This window comes from Podarcis cretensis, assembly GCF_951804945.1.
Source record: "Podarcis cretensis genome assembly, chromosome: 8".
Lineage (NCBI taxonomy): Eukaryota > Metazoa > Chordata > Lepidosauria > Squamata > Lacertidae > Podarcis > Podarcis cretensis.
This window is the reverse complement of record NC_137177.1, coordinates 16,912,116-16,930,874: the sequence shown is the minus strand read 5'-3', so window position 1 is coordinate 16,930,874 and position 18,759 is coordinate 16,912,116. Positions and strand designations below refer to the sequence as shown.

General features: G+C 47.3%; 1 protein-coding gene across 1 annotated transcript; it reads left to right on the top strand.

Moving 5' to 3' along the window:
- Window positions 1-340: 340 nt before the first annotated feature.
- LOC307223290 (uncharacterized protein) lies at window positions 341-18,381 on the top strand. Its single transcript, XM_079989228.1, has 10 exons — window positions 341-398; window positions 2,499-2,614; window positions 2,899-3,015; window positions 4,238-4,390; window positions 7,236-7,373; window positions 8,040-8,075; window positions 11,978-12,094; window positions 14,877-15,029; window positions 17,051-17,188; window positions 18,021-18,381. The coding sequence occupies exons 2-10, from the start codon at window positions 2,566-2,568 to the stop codon at window positions 18,224-18,226; spliced, it is 1,107 nt and encodes a 368-aa protein (XP_079845354.1). The 5' UTR covers window positions 341-398; window positions 2,499-2,565; the 3' UTR covers window positions 18,227-18,381.
- The last annotated feature ends 378 nt before the right edge of the window (window positions 18,382-18,759 follow it).

Sequence of the window (18,759 nt, the reverse complement as noted above, 5' to 3'; positions counted from 1 at the left end):
AAAACCCTAGGTGCGTCCTATGGGACGGAGCATCCTATGGGACGAAAAATACGGTATTAATAAAAGGAAAAGGAGACAAAATAGTGCCAAATGTATCTTTTTTGGAAATGCCTTTGACTACTCGATGTGTGAGGTGTTCTGACAGAGCTATGTTCCAGATATTGTCAACCTAAGCCTCAATTAGTCTATTAGAAACTTCCTTCCATTGCTGGGCAATAGCTTGGCTGCTGTGAACAAGGAGGAAATAAATTCTTTAGATGTGAGAGTAGAATTTGGAATCACCTCTGGCTTCTATGGAATCTTAGGGGGGGGGGTTCCTAATAAAAGTCACGATGATAACGCTCCTGTCACCTTAGGAGGCATGGAATCTTAAAGGCTTATACATCTGCTGTTGGGAGGTAAGCTGAACTCTGGTTTAAATCCAGTTATTTTCTTTTCACAAGAACAGAAGGACCTGAGAAGAGCCTTAATGAATATCTAGTTTGGCACACTCTTTTCCATTGTGGCTACTCTGTGTGCTCCTGGAAACTCAAAAGTTTCCCGATAGACTCAGCCCAAAAGCAGAGCACAAGCACTTTATCCTTTTCCCATCCCCAGATGACTACTATTCGAAGGTGTGCTGCCCTGATACTGGAGGAAACATGTGACCATAATAGCTAGTGGCCACTGATAGCTTTAAAGGTAAAGGTAAAGGGACCCCTGACAATTAGGTCCAGTCGTGACCGACTCTGGGGTTGCGGCGTTCATCTCGCTTTACTAGCCAAGGGAGCCGGCGTACATCTTCCGGGTCATGTGGCCAGCATGACTAAGCCGCTTCTGGCGAACCAGAGCAGCGCACGGAAATGCTGTTTACCTTCCTGCCGGAGCGGTACCTATTTATCTACTTGCACTTTGACATGCTTTCGAACTGCTAGGTTGGCAGGAGCAGGGACCGAGCAATGGGAGCTCACCCCCTCGTGGGGATTTGAACTGCCGACCTTCTAATCGGCAAGTCCTAGGCTCTGTGGTTTAACCCACAGCGCCACCTGTGTCCCTTACTGATAGCTTTACCCACCCTGAATTTGTTTAACCCCTGTTCAAATCCATCTAAATTGATGGTTATACCCACATCTTTTGGCAGAAGATGCCATAGTATGATGATACACTGTTTGAAAAAGGACTTCTCCTCTTGTCTTTTCCCGAATCTTTTCTTCCTCCAGGTACTAAAGGTTAGGTGTGAGAGGAAGAAAAACCTCTCTCATGATGCAAACATTTCTCAGTTTTCTTTCTTCTTCTTCTTTTGGACTGTTTAGTTATTCCTGGGGATGATGCGTACTTATAATCAGTGGCGATGGTTGTAGCTCAACGTTAAAGCTAGAGGTGGGAAGACCTGGAAAAAAACCTGGAAAAATTGGGGGGGAAACGTGTTTCCCCCTGTTTTTCCCCAGAAAAATTGAAAAAAATAGTTTGATATAGTTTGAATATTCCACACACTCCCCCCCCCCCCATTTTTCCTGGGGGGGAAAACGGCTTTGGAAAAAAACACAGAATAAAACCTGTCTGCCCCCCATTCCCCCCCCTGGCCTTCCAGAACCCACACTTTGAAGCTCCCTTCCAACTGATACAAGGCAGGTGCTCTCACTGTAATCTTTCCAGCAACTGCTCAAAACATTTTCGTTAGGGCCAGCCCATCTGAACACATAGAAGCTGCATGCGATTTACTTCCTTTTAACCACTGCTGACTTTAATCATCTTTTGAATACTCTTAAATACTTGCTTTAGACTGTGTGTTATCAATCATTTAATGTTCTGTTGCATATTTTTGTAAAGTGTTTAGAAGCTCTCTTAGCATCATGCGGTTTATAATATATAATAACAAATTCAATTTAAAAAACCCTTTCAAACAGAGTTTGAGCCTTAGTGCAACATACTACAGTACAGTGGTACCTCGGGTTAAGTACTTAATTCGTTCCAGAGGTCTGTTCTTAAGCTGAAACTGTTCTTAACCTGAAGCACCACTTTAGCTAATGGGGCCTCCCACTGCTGCCATGCCGCGGGATTACAATTTCTGTTCTCATCCTGAAGCAAAGTTCTTAACCTGAGGTACTATTTCTGGGTTAACAGAGTCTGTAACCTGAAGCGTATGTGACCTGAAGCATATGTAACCCGAGGTACCACTGTAGTACCACCGTTCAGCCTTGACACTGAGGTCCAGCTCCGAGGGCCTTCTGGTGGTTCCCTCCCTGCGAGAAGTGAGGTTACAGGGAACCAGGCAGAGGGCCTTCTTGGTAGTGGTGCCCGCCCTGTGGAACGGCCTCCCATCAGATGTCAAGGAAATAAACAACTATCTGACTTTTAGAAGACATCTGAAGGCAGCCCTGTTTAGGGAAGTTTTGAATGTTTGTTGTTTTATTGTGTTTTTAATATTCTGTTGGGAGCCGCCCAGAGGAAGCTCTTCAAGATCCTCTGGGCATTTTACCCAGGTCAGCTGACTGGGCTCCACCCCCCTGTTGTTTCAGGTCCTTTCAGCCAGGGTATTCAATTCACCTCGGACACAGTTTCTCTGGCTCTCCCCTCACCATCACCATGCAGGATCTCCTGAAACTCTCCATCTTCTTTGTCCTCCTTACAAGAGGTATGGAAGGACGGCTCACTCACGGGAGATTTATTCCATTGGGGTAGCTCGGGTCAGATGCGAATTGGCATCACGAGACTGGCAGGAGTATGAGACGGAAGGCATATCCAAGATTTTTTTAATCTTTAATTATTATTTTTTAAATTTGATTTATTTTTAAAAGAAACAGCTTTGGAAGCAATTTAGAATATGGCATTAATAACCATTTTCAATAAAGCGTAATCACACAAATAGGGTTAGTCATTTTTTTTTTTAAAAGGCCTGCAACCTTCCTCTTTCTCCAGGAGCTTCTATAACATGTGAAGTTTGTTCGGCCGAAGGATACATCTGCAATGGCACGTTGACAACCTGCGCTCCCGAGAAAGATACCTGCATGATTGCATACTCCGAAAATACTCTACGTGAGTGGGATTGAGGTTATTGAAACATAGGTAGAGTCAGAACTTTGGTCCACCTGGCTCAGTATGGTCTATGCGGACCTGTCCAGGATCTCAGACAGGGAATCTTTCTCCAAGTCCTACCTGGTGATGCTGGGGAGGGAACTTGGGATCTTCTGCATCCACAGCAGGTGGTCTACCACTGAGCTATGACCCTTGCCCTCAGGACACGTGGGCACAGGACAAGATCAGCCAAGGTCACTGACTGTTAGGGCAGGGATTGCATGTTGGACGGGTCCTTGCCTCATGTTATCTTCAGTAATCACCTCAATGAACAAGCTGATTGAGTCATGCCTTAAATCTTGGCATCTACTGTTCTAACGGCCCATTAGTTTTCAGGTCCAATTCAAAGCACTGGTTTGGACCTATCAAGCCTTCAACAGCTCAGGACTGCAATACCCCAAGGACCACCTCTTTCCATATATACTGATGCAGACACTGTGGTCATCATCTGAGGCCCTTCTTCATGAGCCTCCTTTGCAAGAGGTCTGGAGGGCGGCAACATGGGAACAGGCCTTTTCTGTGGTGGCTCCCCACTTGCGGAAGTCCGCTCACTCTTCTTGTTTAAATGTTTCTTTGGTTGTCCTTGAATCTTCATGACATGCTTGCTACACTGGTTTAGAGTGTTGGAAGGGACACGGATGGCGCTGTGGTCTAAACCACTGAGCCTCTTGGACTTGCTGATTGGAATTTCAGCGGTTTGAATCACTGTGGCAGGGTGAGCTCCCTTTGCTTTGTCCCAGCTCCTGCCAACCTAGCAGTTCGAAAGCATGCCAGTGCAAGTAGATAAACAGGTACCACTGAGGCGGGAAGGTAAACGGCATTTCCGTGTGCTCTGGCTTCCGTCATGGTGTCCTGTTGCGCCAGAAGCAGCTTAGTCATGCTGGCCACATGACCCGGAAAGCTGTCTGTGGACAAACGCTGGCTCCCTCGGCCTTAAAACGAGATGAGCGCCACAACCCCATAGTCGCCTTTGACTGGACTTAACCGTCCAGGGGTCCTTTACCTTTTTACCTAGTGTGTTAGACTAAGGCTGGGGAGACCAAAGAAGCTTATTGGGTGATCTTGGCCCGATCTTTCAGTCTAACCATGGAGGCTGACTTGAGTTCTTTGGAGGAACAGGTGGGATATAAATGTAGGAAATGCAGTGAAATCAAATTGACCCACTCCCTCTCATCCATTGTAGGTGAAAACGTTGAACGCAGTGTAGACAAAGACTGTGTCACTCTGGAGGAGTGTGCCAATACTGCCATGGAATTGTACTTTGGACCTGGGAAAGCTTTAAGGATAGTTGCCTCCTGCTGCAATGAGAAGATGTGTGGCATAGTTAACCCTAATTGTAGGTCTATCATTTGTTTGTTTGTTTGTGTGTTTGTGTTTGTGTGTGTGTGTGTGTGTGTGTGTGTGTGATCCTCTCCCCATGCTTTTCCCCCCATCATGGCATCTCAGATTCAAACGCTGACATTTCCAGATAGGGAGCAAAATATCTTAGAAATACCAATTTCTTTATATCTAGAGATGAAAGCAAAGCACTGCCTCTCCAAACCACTTGCACTGCAGCCTGAGGCTGTGCTCTTGGAGAGAGAATGGCTTAAACATCCTTTCTCTTCGGTGCTTCAGAACCAAGAGCTAATTTGCACGCCCAAAATGGAGACCTGTAACACAATCCTTTCTCGTGTGATCTTAGTTAAACACCTTGTGGCAGAGCTAGCAGAGCTGCATTCTCAGTTAATTAATCATTTCCTGTTAGGCTCTCGGCAGCTCTTTTGCTTAGCTTCAGTGGACAAACGTTTCCATATCGTGCTTTCAGTGGTACACAGACAGACAGACATATATAGAGAGTTATTTTATATTTCAACTGTTCAGTTAAACGATTATGCCTAACCGTAGAATGCTGGAGGCAGGGACCCTGTGCAAAAATAGTAAGGAGTCCTCAACCCTCTGCAACCACAGACCGCAAACCACAGACTGCTAACCTCTGACCCTATCCCATGAAAGCACCTCTGATGTGCACTGTCAATGAATCCCTCTGGAGGTCGTTTTGGAGGAGTGGTATGGATACGAACTCCAGACAGCTTGCCAGTTTGCAGGGGAAGAAATGTCCATTTGCAGGCACAGTTTGAATCCAATTGAAACATTATTATTATTATTATTATTATTATTATTATTAATACCCTGCCCATTTGGATGGGTTTCCCCAGCTGCTCTGGGTGGTTTCCAGCAGAATATAAAAACATAATAAAACGTCAAGCGTTAAAAACTTCCCGATACAGGACTGCCTTCAATAATCTCACTCGGCTACGAGTGATTGCCAAAGAGCTTCTAAAAGTTGTGTAGTTCTTTATCTCCTTGACATCTGATGAGAGGTGTACCACCGAGAAGGCCCTCTGCCTGGTTCCCTGTAACTTCACTTCTTGCAGTGAGGGGATGGAACAGACCTTCTTCATTCAGCTGATCAGTGCTTACTGCAAGGCCTTTTGAAAGCACGTTGCCAGTACCAATCAGCTGCTTGGTGAGCCTCTTTCATGGACGGGTGATGACAGGACTGTGGCCCAGCCCACCTAGTAAAGTTGGCTTATGGTGATAAGGGGTAGGTCCAGTCCTCCACTCTTACCAACCAGCCTCTAAACATGGAGGTGGCATTTAGGTTACTAGCTGCTGGTGGGTGCCTCCTCCACTAGTGAACCTCATCCCCTTTCAAAATTTCTCTAGCATTGCTTTCACCCACCGGTAGCTGGTGCTATTTTGGACTGGGCGTTGACAACGGAATGCCAGGATCGTGGTCCCCCAGGGCGCAGCAGAAGGGTCAGCCTCGGAAATTGAGCAAGGAGCTGACTCTTCAGCTGAGAGCTGTCTGTCTGAGTTAGAGAAGCTCCTTCCTTCCCAGGCAAGACATTCACTGTTAGCTCTCAGGGTGAAGGAGAGTTGGAAGGCAGCCCGAGTGAAGCCGGCCTACCAGCAGATAGGCAAGAGGCAGAGACAGTGTCCACTGAGAGTAGGCAGGGGGAAGGCCAGCTTTTCAGTCCCTGTACCAGGAGATTCCCCTTCATGGATCACTGCCTTGCCGTGGCGAAGGGGCTTGAATAACTCAGGGAAGCTATGAGCTATGGCGTGCAGGGCCACCCAAGATGGACAGGTCATAGTGGAGAGTTTTGACCAAACGTGATCCACCTGGAGCAGGAACCGGCAAGCCACTCCAGTATCCCTGCCAAGAAAACCCCATGGACAAAGGCAACAGGCATATAAAAGTTATGACGCTGGAAGATGAGCCCCTCAGGTCGGAAGGCGTCCAACATGCTACTGAGGAAAGATTGAGGGCATTAGGAGAAGGGGACGACAGAGGACGAGATGGTTGGACAGTGTTCTCGAAGCTATGAACATGAGTCTGACTAAACTGCCGGAGGCAGTGGAAGACAGGAGTGCCTGACGTGCTCTGGTCCATGGGGTCACGAAGAGTTGGACACGACTAAACGACCAAACAACAACAACCAGGAGATTGGAGAGGCTCAGAGAGTTGCGGAAGGGGAGGAGGAGAAAGGCACGGTCCTGGCGTCCTTCCTGTTGGGGGAGGGATTCTGAGTCGGACTGAGCAACTCCTTTGCCGAGAGAGGGCGGGAAGTTTTGCTGTGGAGATGTTTGTGTTTTTTGTAAATAAATGTACATAAAGCTGACGGACAGGGCTGTCTTTAGCATATGCTCCGCCGGGATGCAAAGATCCGCCCAGCATCCCCAAATTTAGTTTAGCCATCCCCAAATTTTAAGGTGGGGTGAGCTCAAAGTTATTGAGCTTTTTTGGGGAGGGGGTGGAAATAGCTGCTTTTGTTTCCTGACTTGTCATATTTGACGCTACGGAGTAAGTAACAGAGCAACGGGGTGAGGGGGGGCAGGGACTTTCGCTCCATTGCTTTCCACTGCCGTCAATTGAGAGGGACCGGTATACAGTAGGTATACATTTGGTGCCACTCAGAATTCAGCGCCCGGGTGCCCTGCACCCCTTGGACCTCCTGGGTAAAGATGGCCCTGCTTAAGGAGACTCATTACTGTTTAGCGGACTGGTTGCATGCCAGGGATCATTAGGCGGAAGTCAGAATGGAGCTGGATGGGCAGCACACCATCTGCCTCCAAAGTTGTAAACTCTGAGCTGCCTCTTTCAGATCCTTGAGTGTTTCTACACCTGTTTTCAGTGCCGCCATTAGAAATGAAATGGAATGGAAAGCAGTGCCCTGCCTGCCACGAATGGTCAAACACATGCAAAGAGGAGGTGGTGAATTGCACGGGAGCCAACATATACTGCTTTGATATATCGGCACACGTGCATTCTGGTAAGTGCAACCCCAGATGCAGCATGACTTGGGACCCCAAATCCTCCTTTCCACCTATTTTCACATAGGATCATGTGTAAGCCGTGCCATGGTGATTTAAGGCCTGCCACTCTTCACTTCCCTAAGACGTGAGCTTTTATAGAAAACAAAATACCTACCTCTAATTCTCTTATTTAAATTGCTCCCATTGTGTTTGCTTCTTACGTGAATGCTTTGATCTCATTTTGTAACACAAAATTTTGTCCTTCGGAATTGGCACTTTGCTAAATTTCATTGTGCAGTTCTCCAACCAAGGCATGTGTACAAAAACACATTCTGTTAGGGTAATTTGCTATTATTATTATTATTGGGGGCAAAATTGCATGCAAACGTGTGTGTATTGGGAGAAACATACTAAATTTGTGGTGCGTTTTCATGGGGGATGTTAAAAAAATGCAAAGTGATATGAAAATGTGGAGAACTCGATTTAAGATTGGAGACAAGAGAAACTGAAATTGACATATTTGCTCATCCCCACAGGGTTGATAGCCATTTTTTTTAAGCTCCATTCCTTAAGTACCAGATTTGTTTAGTGGCAAGGAGAGGGTAAATTTCATCTAGGTGGGATGTACTGGTTTGGAGAATAGCTGGAAGAAATTAACGTCTTCTCCTGTCTTCCATTTCCAGAAAAAATCGTGGACAGGACCCTTAAAGGCTGCACTAGTAAGTCCTTCTGTCTCTCACTAAAAAGTGGCCGCATTCCCATGTTGGGGGGTTCTGATGAGCTTAGGAAGGCAGAATGTTCACCAAATGTTTCCCGGGGAGCTCAGTGCTCTGATCTCTTCCTTCCAACCTTCTCTGGGCTCCTGCTCCTGAAGATCCTCTCATAAACAGGCACGTGCATGGGATTGCATCAGCTCTGTATTCAATCAAGCCTCCCTTCTATCTATAGGCAACTTTTTCCAACTGCCGTTTGGCCTTCCGGACGGATTTTCTCTGATTCACAGAGTGAAAATAAACCTCAGGTTGAAATCCATTGCAATTTGAATTGTAATTCTCTCTCTTTTTTTTAAAAAAATGTAATTTGTGTCAAGACCCCCATTGTTCAGCCCAGACATTGAGATCCAGCTCCGAGGGCTTTCTGGCGGTTTCCTAATTGCGAGAAATGAAGTGTCAACCATGGCAACATTGAAGTTGTGTAAGGAGCTTGATCGTTACAGCTGTGTCAGCACATCGTCATGGAAGGGGGTGGGTCTAGAAGCTCTGGGAGTCTGCTGGCTGAGGCTGATTGAACTTAATGAGTAGAATCACTTTCAGGGTTGGTGTTAGACTCTGGATATTAGACATCATCTGAATCACCAAGGGCTGAGTCCCAGGTTTTTTTGTCTGGGCCCCAGCCACTCTGGGCAGCTTCCAACAAAGTATTAAAATACAGTGGTCTGTTAAACATTAAAAGCTTCCCTAAACAGGGCTGCCTTCAGATGTCCTCTAAAAGTCTGGTAGTTGTTCTTCTCTTTGACATCTGGTGGGAGGGTGTTACACAGGGTGGGTGCCACTACTGAGAAGGCCCTCTGCCTGGTTCCCTGTAACTTGGCTTCTTGCAGTGAGGGAACCCTCGGTGCTGGACCTCAGTGTCCGGACAGAATAATTGGGGTGGAGACACTCCTTCAGGTATACTGGACTGAGGCCATTTAGGGCTTTAAAGGTCAGCACCAACATTTTAAATTGTGCTCGGAAACGTACTGGGAGCCAATGTAGATCTTTCAAGACTGGTGTGTCTTGAAATATAGGGCTCTATTCTCCCTTGACAGGTCTCATGTCATCCAAGCTTGGTACTTGAGGGAGCAGCTAGGGCTGACCAATGGCAGAGTGGATTGTCATCTCCCTTTCATAGCCTCCTACAGCTGTCTGGTTGATTCCATGCCAAGGAAGGCACCCGTCTGTTGTGGTGACTTACGGTTCTGTCACTTTAAGAGATGTGGAATCTTAAAGGCCTACGTGTCAGTTACTGGAGGTAGGTTGAACAGGAGTTTAAATGCAGTTCCTTCTTTTTCATAATAACAGAAGGAGCTGAGAAGAACCCTACTGAGTCAGGGGAGAGCAGACTTCCACGAGTGGCGGTGGACTTTCCTTCCTTGGAGGGTTTTGAGCAGAAAACCATGGCCACCTGCCATGGATGATTTAGTTGAGATTTCTGCACCGCAAAGGGGTTGGACTGGACGACCCTCTGGGTCCCTTCCAACTCTACAGTTCTATGATAGACCCAAAGCATACCTAGCCTAGCATCATCTTTTGCACGGTGGCCAACCTGGTGCCTCTGGAAGCCCACCATGGTCAGTGGCCAGGGATGATCAGAGCAGTGGCTCAAGAACAAGTGACAGGCTACAGGTCTCCCACCCTTGGTGTAAATGCACACTGGTGAAAGCTGCCAGTTGTCAAACATGCTTCCTCTGGCTGTCATTACAGGCTCTTTGAGCCAAAGAAGTTGATTCGTCACATGTATTTCTCATCATCATTACCATGCAGGATCTCCTGAGGCTCTTCCCCTTCTTTGTTATTCTAACTACAGGTAAGGAGATGCTGGTAGCCTACTGGAGATTTTCTTTTCTTTTACAGTGGGGCAAATAGGGCCAGGGCCAAATTGAGGTCACTCAGGGATGGCATCAGTAGGTGGCATTGTTAGGCATCTGTGGAGGCTCATGCCTGTTTGGGAACCCACTGCTGATTCCCAGAGCATCCTGGTTCTGGTCTTTCTCCTTACTGCCTCCCCCATGGTTCCCCTGCCCTCTCTGAGCATTCCAGCAAGGGCCAGAGGAAGGACATGAAGGCAGCAGCTGCCACCTGCTTTGTGCTCTCTCTTGCGTGGATTAGGGCCAGAGGGCATGTGAATGGGCAGAGAAAGGAGGAGGTAGGGATGGGGCAGAAATTGGGCTAAGCTTGCATTTAATAATAATAACAACGTAATACTACTACTACTAATAATTTATTATTCATACCCCGCCCATCTGGCTGGGCTTCCCAAGCCACTCTGGGCAGCTTCCAACAAAATATTAACATACAGTTGTACCTCAGGTTAGGTACTTAATTCATTCCAGAGGTCCATTCTTAACCTGAAACTGTTCTTAACCTGAAGCACCACTTTAGCTAATGGGGCCTCCTGCTGCTGCCGTGCCACTGGAGCACGATTTCTGTTCTCATCCTGAAGCAAAGTTCTTAATCCGAGGTACTATTTCTGGTTTAGCGGAGTCTGTAACCTGAAGCATATGTAATCCGAGGTACCACTGTACAGTAATGCATCAAAAGCTTCCCTAAACAGGGCTGCCTTCAGATGTCATTTATAGCCAGACCTATCTAATTCATAAAGCTCGAGACACCATCACCATTTGAAATTCACCCTTCTCTGAATTCTGCAATGCAATTTCCCCAGCCAAGGAATGTGTGGGAAAATGCATATAATACAAGAAAATGCACTCAGGAATGCATATGTTGGTGACTGGAACATTAAGAAAATGTGTTACATTGGGGAAAACTGATCTGCTCAATGAATTGAATGAATGAATGAATGAATGAATGAATGAATGCATGAATGCATGAATGTAAGGAAAACCCCACAATAAACGCTGCTGAATTTTTATGAGTGTGTGTGTGTGTGTGTGTGTGTGTGAGAGAGAGAGAGAGAGAGAGATATGTGGAAATGTCCAGAAATGAACTTAAGAGAGGTAAAATGATAAGTCAAAATTGACAGATTTGCCCATCACTAGAAGGAGGTGCAAGGGTGGCACTGTGGGTTAAACCACAGAGCCTAGGACTTTCTGATCAGAAGGTCGGTGGTTTGAATCCCTGCAACGGGGTGAGCTCCCATTGCTCGGTCTCTGCTCCTGCCAACCTAGCAGTTCAAAAGCACGTCAAAGTGCAAGTAGATAAATAGGTACCGCTCCGGCGGGAAGGTAAACGGCGTTTCAGTTTGCTGCTCTGGTTTGCCAGAAGTGGCTTAGTCATGCTAGTCACATGACCCGGAAGCTGTATGCCGGCTCCCTCGGCCAATAAAGCGAGATGAGCGCTGCAACCCCAGAGTCAGTCACGACTGGACCTAATGATCAGGGGTCCCTTTACCTTTTAAGAAGGAGGTGCACTCACTCAGAGGGGGAGGTGGTGGGGATGGGGGGATTTGAAGGCATCTCGCCCAACAACACAGCGATAGAGCATTTTTCCCCCATGCAGAAGATCCCAAGTTCAGTTCCCAGCAACTATAGGTAGAGCTGGGAATGCCTCCTGCTTGAAACCATGGAAGCCACTGCTAGATCAATGGATCCGGCTCATTCCAAGGCAGCTTCCTATGTTTGAGGTTAGCTATCACATGATTGGCATGGCTACATGATGGAGGATATGCCCCAACCTTCCCTTCTCTCACCCCTTTTCTCTCTTTATGCCATTCCTTCCTTCCTTTCTCTTCTTCATCTCACCCTCTCTGTTTTCATTTCTTTGCCACCTACATGAAAATCAGCTTGAAGGTCCCTCGGGCCATAAGTTGTTGGAAGTCAATGGATTTATATATAGATATATCTTTATAGAAAAGTATATGAATGGATTCCTTCTCTGCACCTCTCTTTTCTTTCCTCTGCCAGGTGCTTCTCTGGAGTGCGAAGTTTGCTACGGCCTTGGGACCAGATGCAGTGGCAAGATGGCGACCTGTTCTCCTAAGAAAGACACCTGTGTCGTTGCATTTGCTGAAAGTACTCTGGGTGGGTGGTGTTCAAGTTGTTGCTGGCGGAATCCCTGATCCAGACTTTGTGCAGTGTAGAAATGGATTTGCTCTCCACCGCATTAATGACTTTCAAAGCTTTGCTGCAGAGCAGTCTTAAAATGGTCACAAATAAATGTTGCACAATACAAAATGCACAGTCGATCTCTGCCACTGAACTATTGCCCTTCAATTTCCCCTTGAGACTTGCAGGTTACTGAGTCCATTTCTTTGGACCTGTTATAATAATAAGAATATAATAATTTATTATTTGTACCCCGCCCATCTGGCTGGGTTTCCCCAGCCACTCTGGGCGGCTTCCATAGAAACCAAAAATACACTAAAATATCACACATTAAAAACTTCCCTGAACAGGGCTGCCTTAAGATGTCTTCTGAATGTCAGGTAGCTATTTATTGCTTTGACATCTGATGGGAGGGCGTTCCACAGGGCGGGCGCCACTACCGAGATGGCCCTCTGCCTGGTTCCCTGTAGCTTTGCTTCTCGCAATGAGGGAACCGCCAGAAGGCCCTCGGCGCTGGACCTCAGTGTCCGGGCAGAACGATGGGGGTGGAGACGCTCCTTCAGGTATACTGGGCCGAGGCCGTTTAGGGCTTTAAAGGTCAACACCAGCACTTTGAATTGTGCTCGGAAACGTACTGGGAGCCAATGTAGGTCTTTCAAGACCGGTGTTATGTGGTCTCGGTGGCCGCCCCCAGTCACCAGTCTAGCTGCCGCATTCTGGATTAGTTGTAGTTTCCGAGTCACCTTCAGAGGTAGCCCCACGTAGAGCGCATTGCAGTAGTCCAAGCGGGAGATAACTAGAGCATGCACCACTCTGGTAGGGTCTCAGCCTGCGTACCAGGTGGAGTTGGTAGACAGCTGCCCTGGATACAGAATTGACCTGCGCCTCCATGGACAGCTGTGAGTCCAAAATGACTCCCAGGCTACGCACCTGGTCCTTCAGGGGCACAGTTACCCTATTCAGGACCAGGGAGTCCTCCACACCAGCCCGCCCCCTGTCCCCCAAAACAGTACTTCTGTCTTGTCAGGATTCCACTTCAATCCATTAGCCGCCATCCATCCTCCAACCGCCTCCAGGCACTCACACAGGACCTTCACCACCTTCACTGGTTCTGATTTGAAAGAGAGATAGAGCTGGGTATCATCTGCATATTGATGGACACCCAGTCCAAACTCCCTGAAGATCTCTCCCAGCGGCTTCATATAGATGTTAAAAAGCATGGGGGAGAGCACGGAACCCTGAGGCACCCCACAAGTGAGGGCCCAAGGGTCTGAACACTCATCCCCCAACACCACTTTCTGAACATGGCCCAGGAGGAAGGAGCGAAACCACTGTATAACAGTGCCCCCAGCTCCCAGCCCCTCTAGACGGTCCAGAAGGATGTTATGGTTGATTGTATCAAAGGCCGCTGAGAGATCCAGCAGAACTAGGAAACAACTCTCACTTTTGTCCCTAGCTCGCCGGAGATCATCAACCAGCGCGACCAAGGCAGTTTCAGTCCCATGATGAGGCCTGAATCCTGATTGGAAGGGATCCAAATGGTCTGCATCCTCCAGGCGTGCCTGGAGTTGTTCAGCAACCACGTGCTCAATCACCTTGCCCAAGAATGGAAGATTTGAGACTGGGCGATAGCTGGCCATACTGGCCGGGTCTAAAGATGTTTTTTTAAGAAGCGGTTTAATGACCGCCTCTTTCAGCGGATCTGGGAATGTTCCCTCACAGAGGGAAGCATTCACCACCCCACAGAGCCCATCGCCCAGCCCTTTCTGGCTTGCTTTTATTAGCCAGGATGGGCAAGGATCAAGGAGACAGGTGGTTGGTTTCACGCGTCCAAGCAGCCTGTCCACATCCTTGGGGGGGTAACGGATTGAAATTGATTCCATGCAACTTGACCAGACAGGGCTCTAGCACTCTCCCGCCCCAGCCCTGCTCCCACGGTGGTGTCTAGCTCCTTCCAAATATGGGTGATTTTATCTGCAAAAAACTTTGCAAAATAGTTGCAGGAGATCTTGGGGTCTTTACAAGGCCCCGGTGGTAAAGGTGGTTCCGTTAAATTGTGGACCACTTGAAAGAGTCTCCTGCTACTATTTTCTGCAGATGCAATAGAGGCGGTGAAGAAGGTCTTCTTCGCCGTCGCTATCGCCACTTGGTAGGCTCGACGTTGAGCTCTAACCTGTGTCTGGTCAGATTCGGAGTGAGTTTTCTGCCACCGACGCTCTAGCCGTCTCAGCGATTGTTTCATTGCCCTCAGCTCCGAAGAAAACCACGGGGATAGTTACTGAGTTTATAATCTGTGGTATCAGTGGCGTAGCGTGGGTTGTCAGCACCCGGGGCAAGGCAAGTAATTTGCGCCCCCTAACCCGTGGATTTGCGCCCCCTAACCCGTGGATTTGCCCTAACCCCAGATGTTGCGCCCGGTGCGGCTGGCCCCCCCTGCACCCCCCACGCTACGCCACTGTGTGGTATATGAAGCTGGTAGGATGTGTTCTCAATAATTAGGGTCTCTGGGAGAGGGGCAGAAGTCAGATTAGACTGCGCCCTTTTTAACAAAGATATGCCCTTCAATCCAAGAGGAAATTGCGGGGATACTCCCCCCCACCCGCTCCGCTGGCTTCCAAATACTTGCAATCAGTGGTAGAAATCTCAGAAATCTGAGAAATGTGCATCTTCCAGCCAAAAACACAATGCTTGACATAATGATGTTTTGCTCATCACTGAACAAACCTATCTCTTTCTCTCACTCTCGTTTCTCCCATAGAAGGACGTAAAATTCGCACTGTAGAGAAAACCTGCGATTCTTCAAAGGTCTGCTCCACCCCCTCAGCGTTCTTTTATCTTGGGTTGGGGAGAACATTCAGGATGTACTTGGTCTGTTGCACAGGGGACAACTGCAAAAATGCCAAGCCTAAATGTAAGTATTATTATTATTATTATTATTATTATTATTTTGATATCCCACCATTCCTTCAAAGGGCTCAATGTTGTGTACTCACTTTTCAATTTCTTCATTTTATCACCGCAACAATTGCATGAGGAAGGTTCGGCTGAGAGACAGTGACTAGCCCAAAGGCCCCCATGGCTGAAAAGGAACTACAGTGGTGCCTTGCAAGATGAAAATAATTCGTTCCACGAGTCGCTTCGTCTTGCGATTTTTCGTCTTGCGGAGCGCGGATTCCCCGGGTATTAACGGTTTTACGAAAAAGGAAGCAAACTTCTGTCCATCTGGCTCACTATTGTCTAATAATAAAATAAATAATAAATAATTTATTTATATCCCGCCCTCCCAGACCGAAACCGGTCTCAGAGCAGCTAACAACAGTAAAATAATACAGCATTCTAAAATCAATTCATTATAAAATCAGTTCAAATCAAATTAATGGTAACCATTGCGGTAGAGTTCTGTGAGGATTACCAAAGGAGGGGGTCAGGCTGTGCCCTGGCCAAAGGCCTGGTGGAACAGCTCTGTCTTGCAGGCCCTGCGGAAAGATGTCAAGTCCCGCAGGGCCCTAGTCTCTTGTGACAGAGATTTCCACCAGATTGGAGCCGCAGCCGAAAAATCCATGGCTCTGGTTGAGACCAGCCTAACCTCCCTGTGGCCCAGGACCTCCAAGATGTTTTTGTTTGAAGACCGTAAGGTCCTCTGTGGGACATACCGGGAGAGGCAGTCCCGTAGGTACGAGAGTCCTAGGCTTTAAAGGATAACTCCATACCCTATGGCAGTGCCTGTCCAATGTTTGGGGAAGCGGATGTTACCCTTTCTGCCTGGAGATGCTGTGGATTGAACCTGGGATTTTCTGCTTGCAGAGCAGATGCCACACCGCTGAACCATAACCCTTCCTTTCCTCTACTCCATTACATGTAGTCTAGGGTGGGCCACCACAATTGTCCATCTGTAATCAATTCAGTTCCATTTGTCATCAACATCTATCTCTAGCACAGGCTCTCCTCAACCTGAAGGCCTCCAGATGTTTGGGCCTACAGCTCTCCTCACCCCAGATAAATTGACCCTGCTGGCTGGGGCTCATGTCAGACCCTCCAAGTGTCCCTATTTTCCAGGGACAGTCCCTTATTTAGAGAAGCCATCCCAGTTTCTGATTTGATCCCGTAATGTCCCATTTTCCCTTAGGATGTCCCTGTTTTCATTGGAGAAATGTTGGAGAGTATGGAGTTATCCAACACCCCAGCAATCCTATGTAGGGAAGATTGATTAATGTTTTATTATGCTTTTATATATGTTGAAAGCTGCTCAGAGTGCTGGGGCAACCCGGTAATATGTGTGGGGTACAAATAGTAAAAAATATCATGATAGAATGGGACGTTCCTGTTTTCATTGGAGAAATGTTGGATGGTATGCTATGAACGTGGAACTCAAACAACATCTAGCGGGCACTATGTGCGGGAAGGCTGTTCTAGGCTACAGCCACCTATAAATTAAATGTATTTAGCCTTTAACGCTTTATTAACCAAGATAGCAACAAACCAGGATGGCTTCAAAAGAGGACTGGAACAAATTCATAGGTGACTGTCCCCACTCCAATCTACTTGGCTATGGGCTTGGCTAGAATTTGCCATTTCAGAGGCAGCCCCATATATAAATGACGGAACTCACCCCCAAAGGAGGCCATGATGGCCACCAACTTGGATGGCTTTAAAAAGAGGACTGAACAAATTCATGGAGGACAAAGCTACCAATGGCTACTAGCCATGATGGCTATGTTCTTCCACCATGGTCGGGGACAGAATACCAGTTGCTGGAAGTTTCAGGATGGGAGTGGGCTCATGTCGTCAATCTAGCTGGCTACTGTGAGAGCAAGATCCTGGGCTAGATAAGCCATTGGCCTGATTCAGCTGATTCTTCTTATCTTCTTAGCCTCTGCCTCCTCCTTAGTCCATTCCTGAAGCTGATTATGAATCCTATTCTTTGGCTTGCAGTACCCCAAGTAGAAAGGAAGGTCAATGGAAAGCAATGCCCTACCTGTTACTCCTCGTCAGACGTGTGCCATGCGAAGGTGGTGAATTGCACCGGTTTGGAGAGCTATTGCTTTGATGTGGCCACATCCACCTACATTAGTAAGTCTTGCTTCATGCACAACGTGCCTTTGAGTTCAGTTGGTTGAGCATGAGACTCTTAATCTCAGGGTCATGCTGGGGGCTCGTGGTCCCTCCCAACTCCACCATTCTGTGATCTGTAGCTGAGCTGATCCTCAGTGCAATTGCATCTTACCCTTGTGTAGCTGGAGACACAGAGCAAACTGGTTCTGCTGCCTTGTGTCAGGCACAATATGGGGCCATTTCTTTGAGAGAAGGCCATGCAGCAACCCCAGATGCTTGGTGGGTAGAAGGGAACACAATCACTCTACCAATGGATCCGTATTAGCCAGCTTGCTAATTTTAATTAATGGATATTTTTTAATGTTTTGATGGAATTTCATTGCAGATTTTAATGATGTGAGGAGCTCAGTGTTGTGTGTTCAAGCCCCGTGTTGGGCAAAATATTCCTGAACTAATGGGGGGGTTGGACTAGATGAACCTCGTGGTCCCTTCCAACTGTATAATTCTATGATTCCACAATTCTATGTGTGGATTTAATACTTGATTTCATAATGGATGGAAACTGCTTAGAACTAATTTATGTCATGGAAGAAGTATACAAATTAGCATAAAGTAATAGTAAAAATATGCAAGTAACTTGCAGACAACAATGAAGTACAAAGTACAGAGTACAAATGAGCAACAAGTGATATTAATTAAGCCCTGAACACCAGCACACCCAACCAGGATAAAAGCCAAGGGGTGCAGTTAGGACTTCACTATTGGGCTGACCAAAACGCTTATTTGGAGGTGACAAGTTGACTGGAGACAATGATTTCCCAGGCTACCTAATCTTATCTTCCCTGTTCAGACGGACAACGGCAGCGCAGTATCATGAAGGGGTGTACTACTAAGTCCATCTGTGCTTCAATAAACAGAGGCCAGGCCGACCTCTTAACAGGTGCGGACGTTGTTGAAAAGGCCACCTGTACTCCAGAGATTTCAAGGGGATCTCAGTCCTCTGCGCTCCTTCTCCCAACCTTTCCGGTGCTTCTGCTGCAGAAGATCCTTTCGTAAAAGGCTCCCACGGGGGGACTGCGTCAGCTCCGCATCCGTCTATGCTTGCCTTGTATCCGCTTAGCACTTTCTCTTAATGACGTTGGGCCTTCCAGATAGATTTCCCTTGGTTTCCTCAATGACAGTAAAAACAACAACCCAGGATTCAAACAAAATCTGTCTGAGCGATTTCATTTGCCCGCCTTTAGGAAACAAGTACCGACCATCACAAATTGGTAGCAAATCTAAATTCTTTGTCCCTTTACCCTCTCTCCTCCTTAAACTCGTGGGTATCCCCCCTTCCCTATTCAGCCGCTTTTAGTCCACTGCCTTCTTTCTTCTTTCCGCTTCTTCCCTCCTTGTACTGCGTTCCCTCGACGTCCTGCTCCTCCCACGTCTCCTACAGCCTCTGTGCTTTCTCCACGGCTTCTTTCTCCTATGTAAGCTCTCCTGTGTCCCTTCTCCTCCTCTTTTCCTTCCAGCTCAGCTATTGCCTCGCTTCCCCCTCCTTTCTTAATCTCCCTTTGTTTGATGCACTGTTAGTCAATATCCCT

Bases quoted from the DNA above. Each gene is read 5' to 3' on its own strand.
- LOC307223290 (XM_079989228.1), top strand. From the start codon at position 2,566: ATGCAGGATCTCCTGAAACTCTCCATCTTCTTTGTCCTCCTTACAAGA. The intron at 7,374-8,039 runs GTAAGTGCAACC...TTCCATTTCCAG, and splicing joins ATCGGCACACGTGCATTCTG to AAAAAATCGTGGACAGGACC. The intron at 12,095-14,876 runs GTGGGTGGTGTT...TTTCTCCCATAG, and splicing joins ATTTGCTGAAAGTACTCTGG to AAGGACGTAAAATTCGCACT.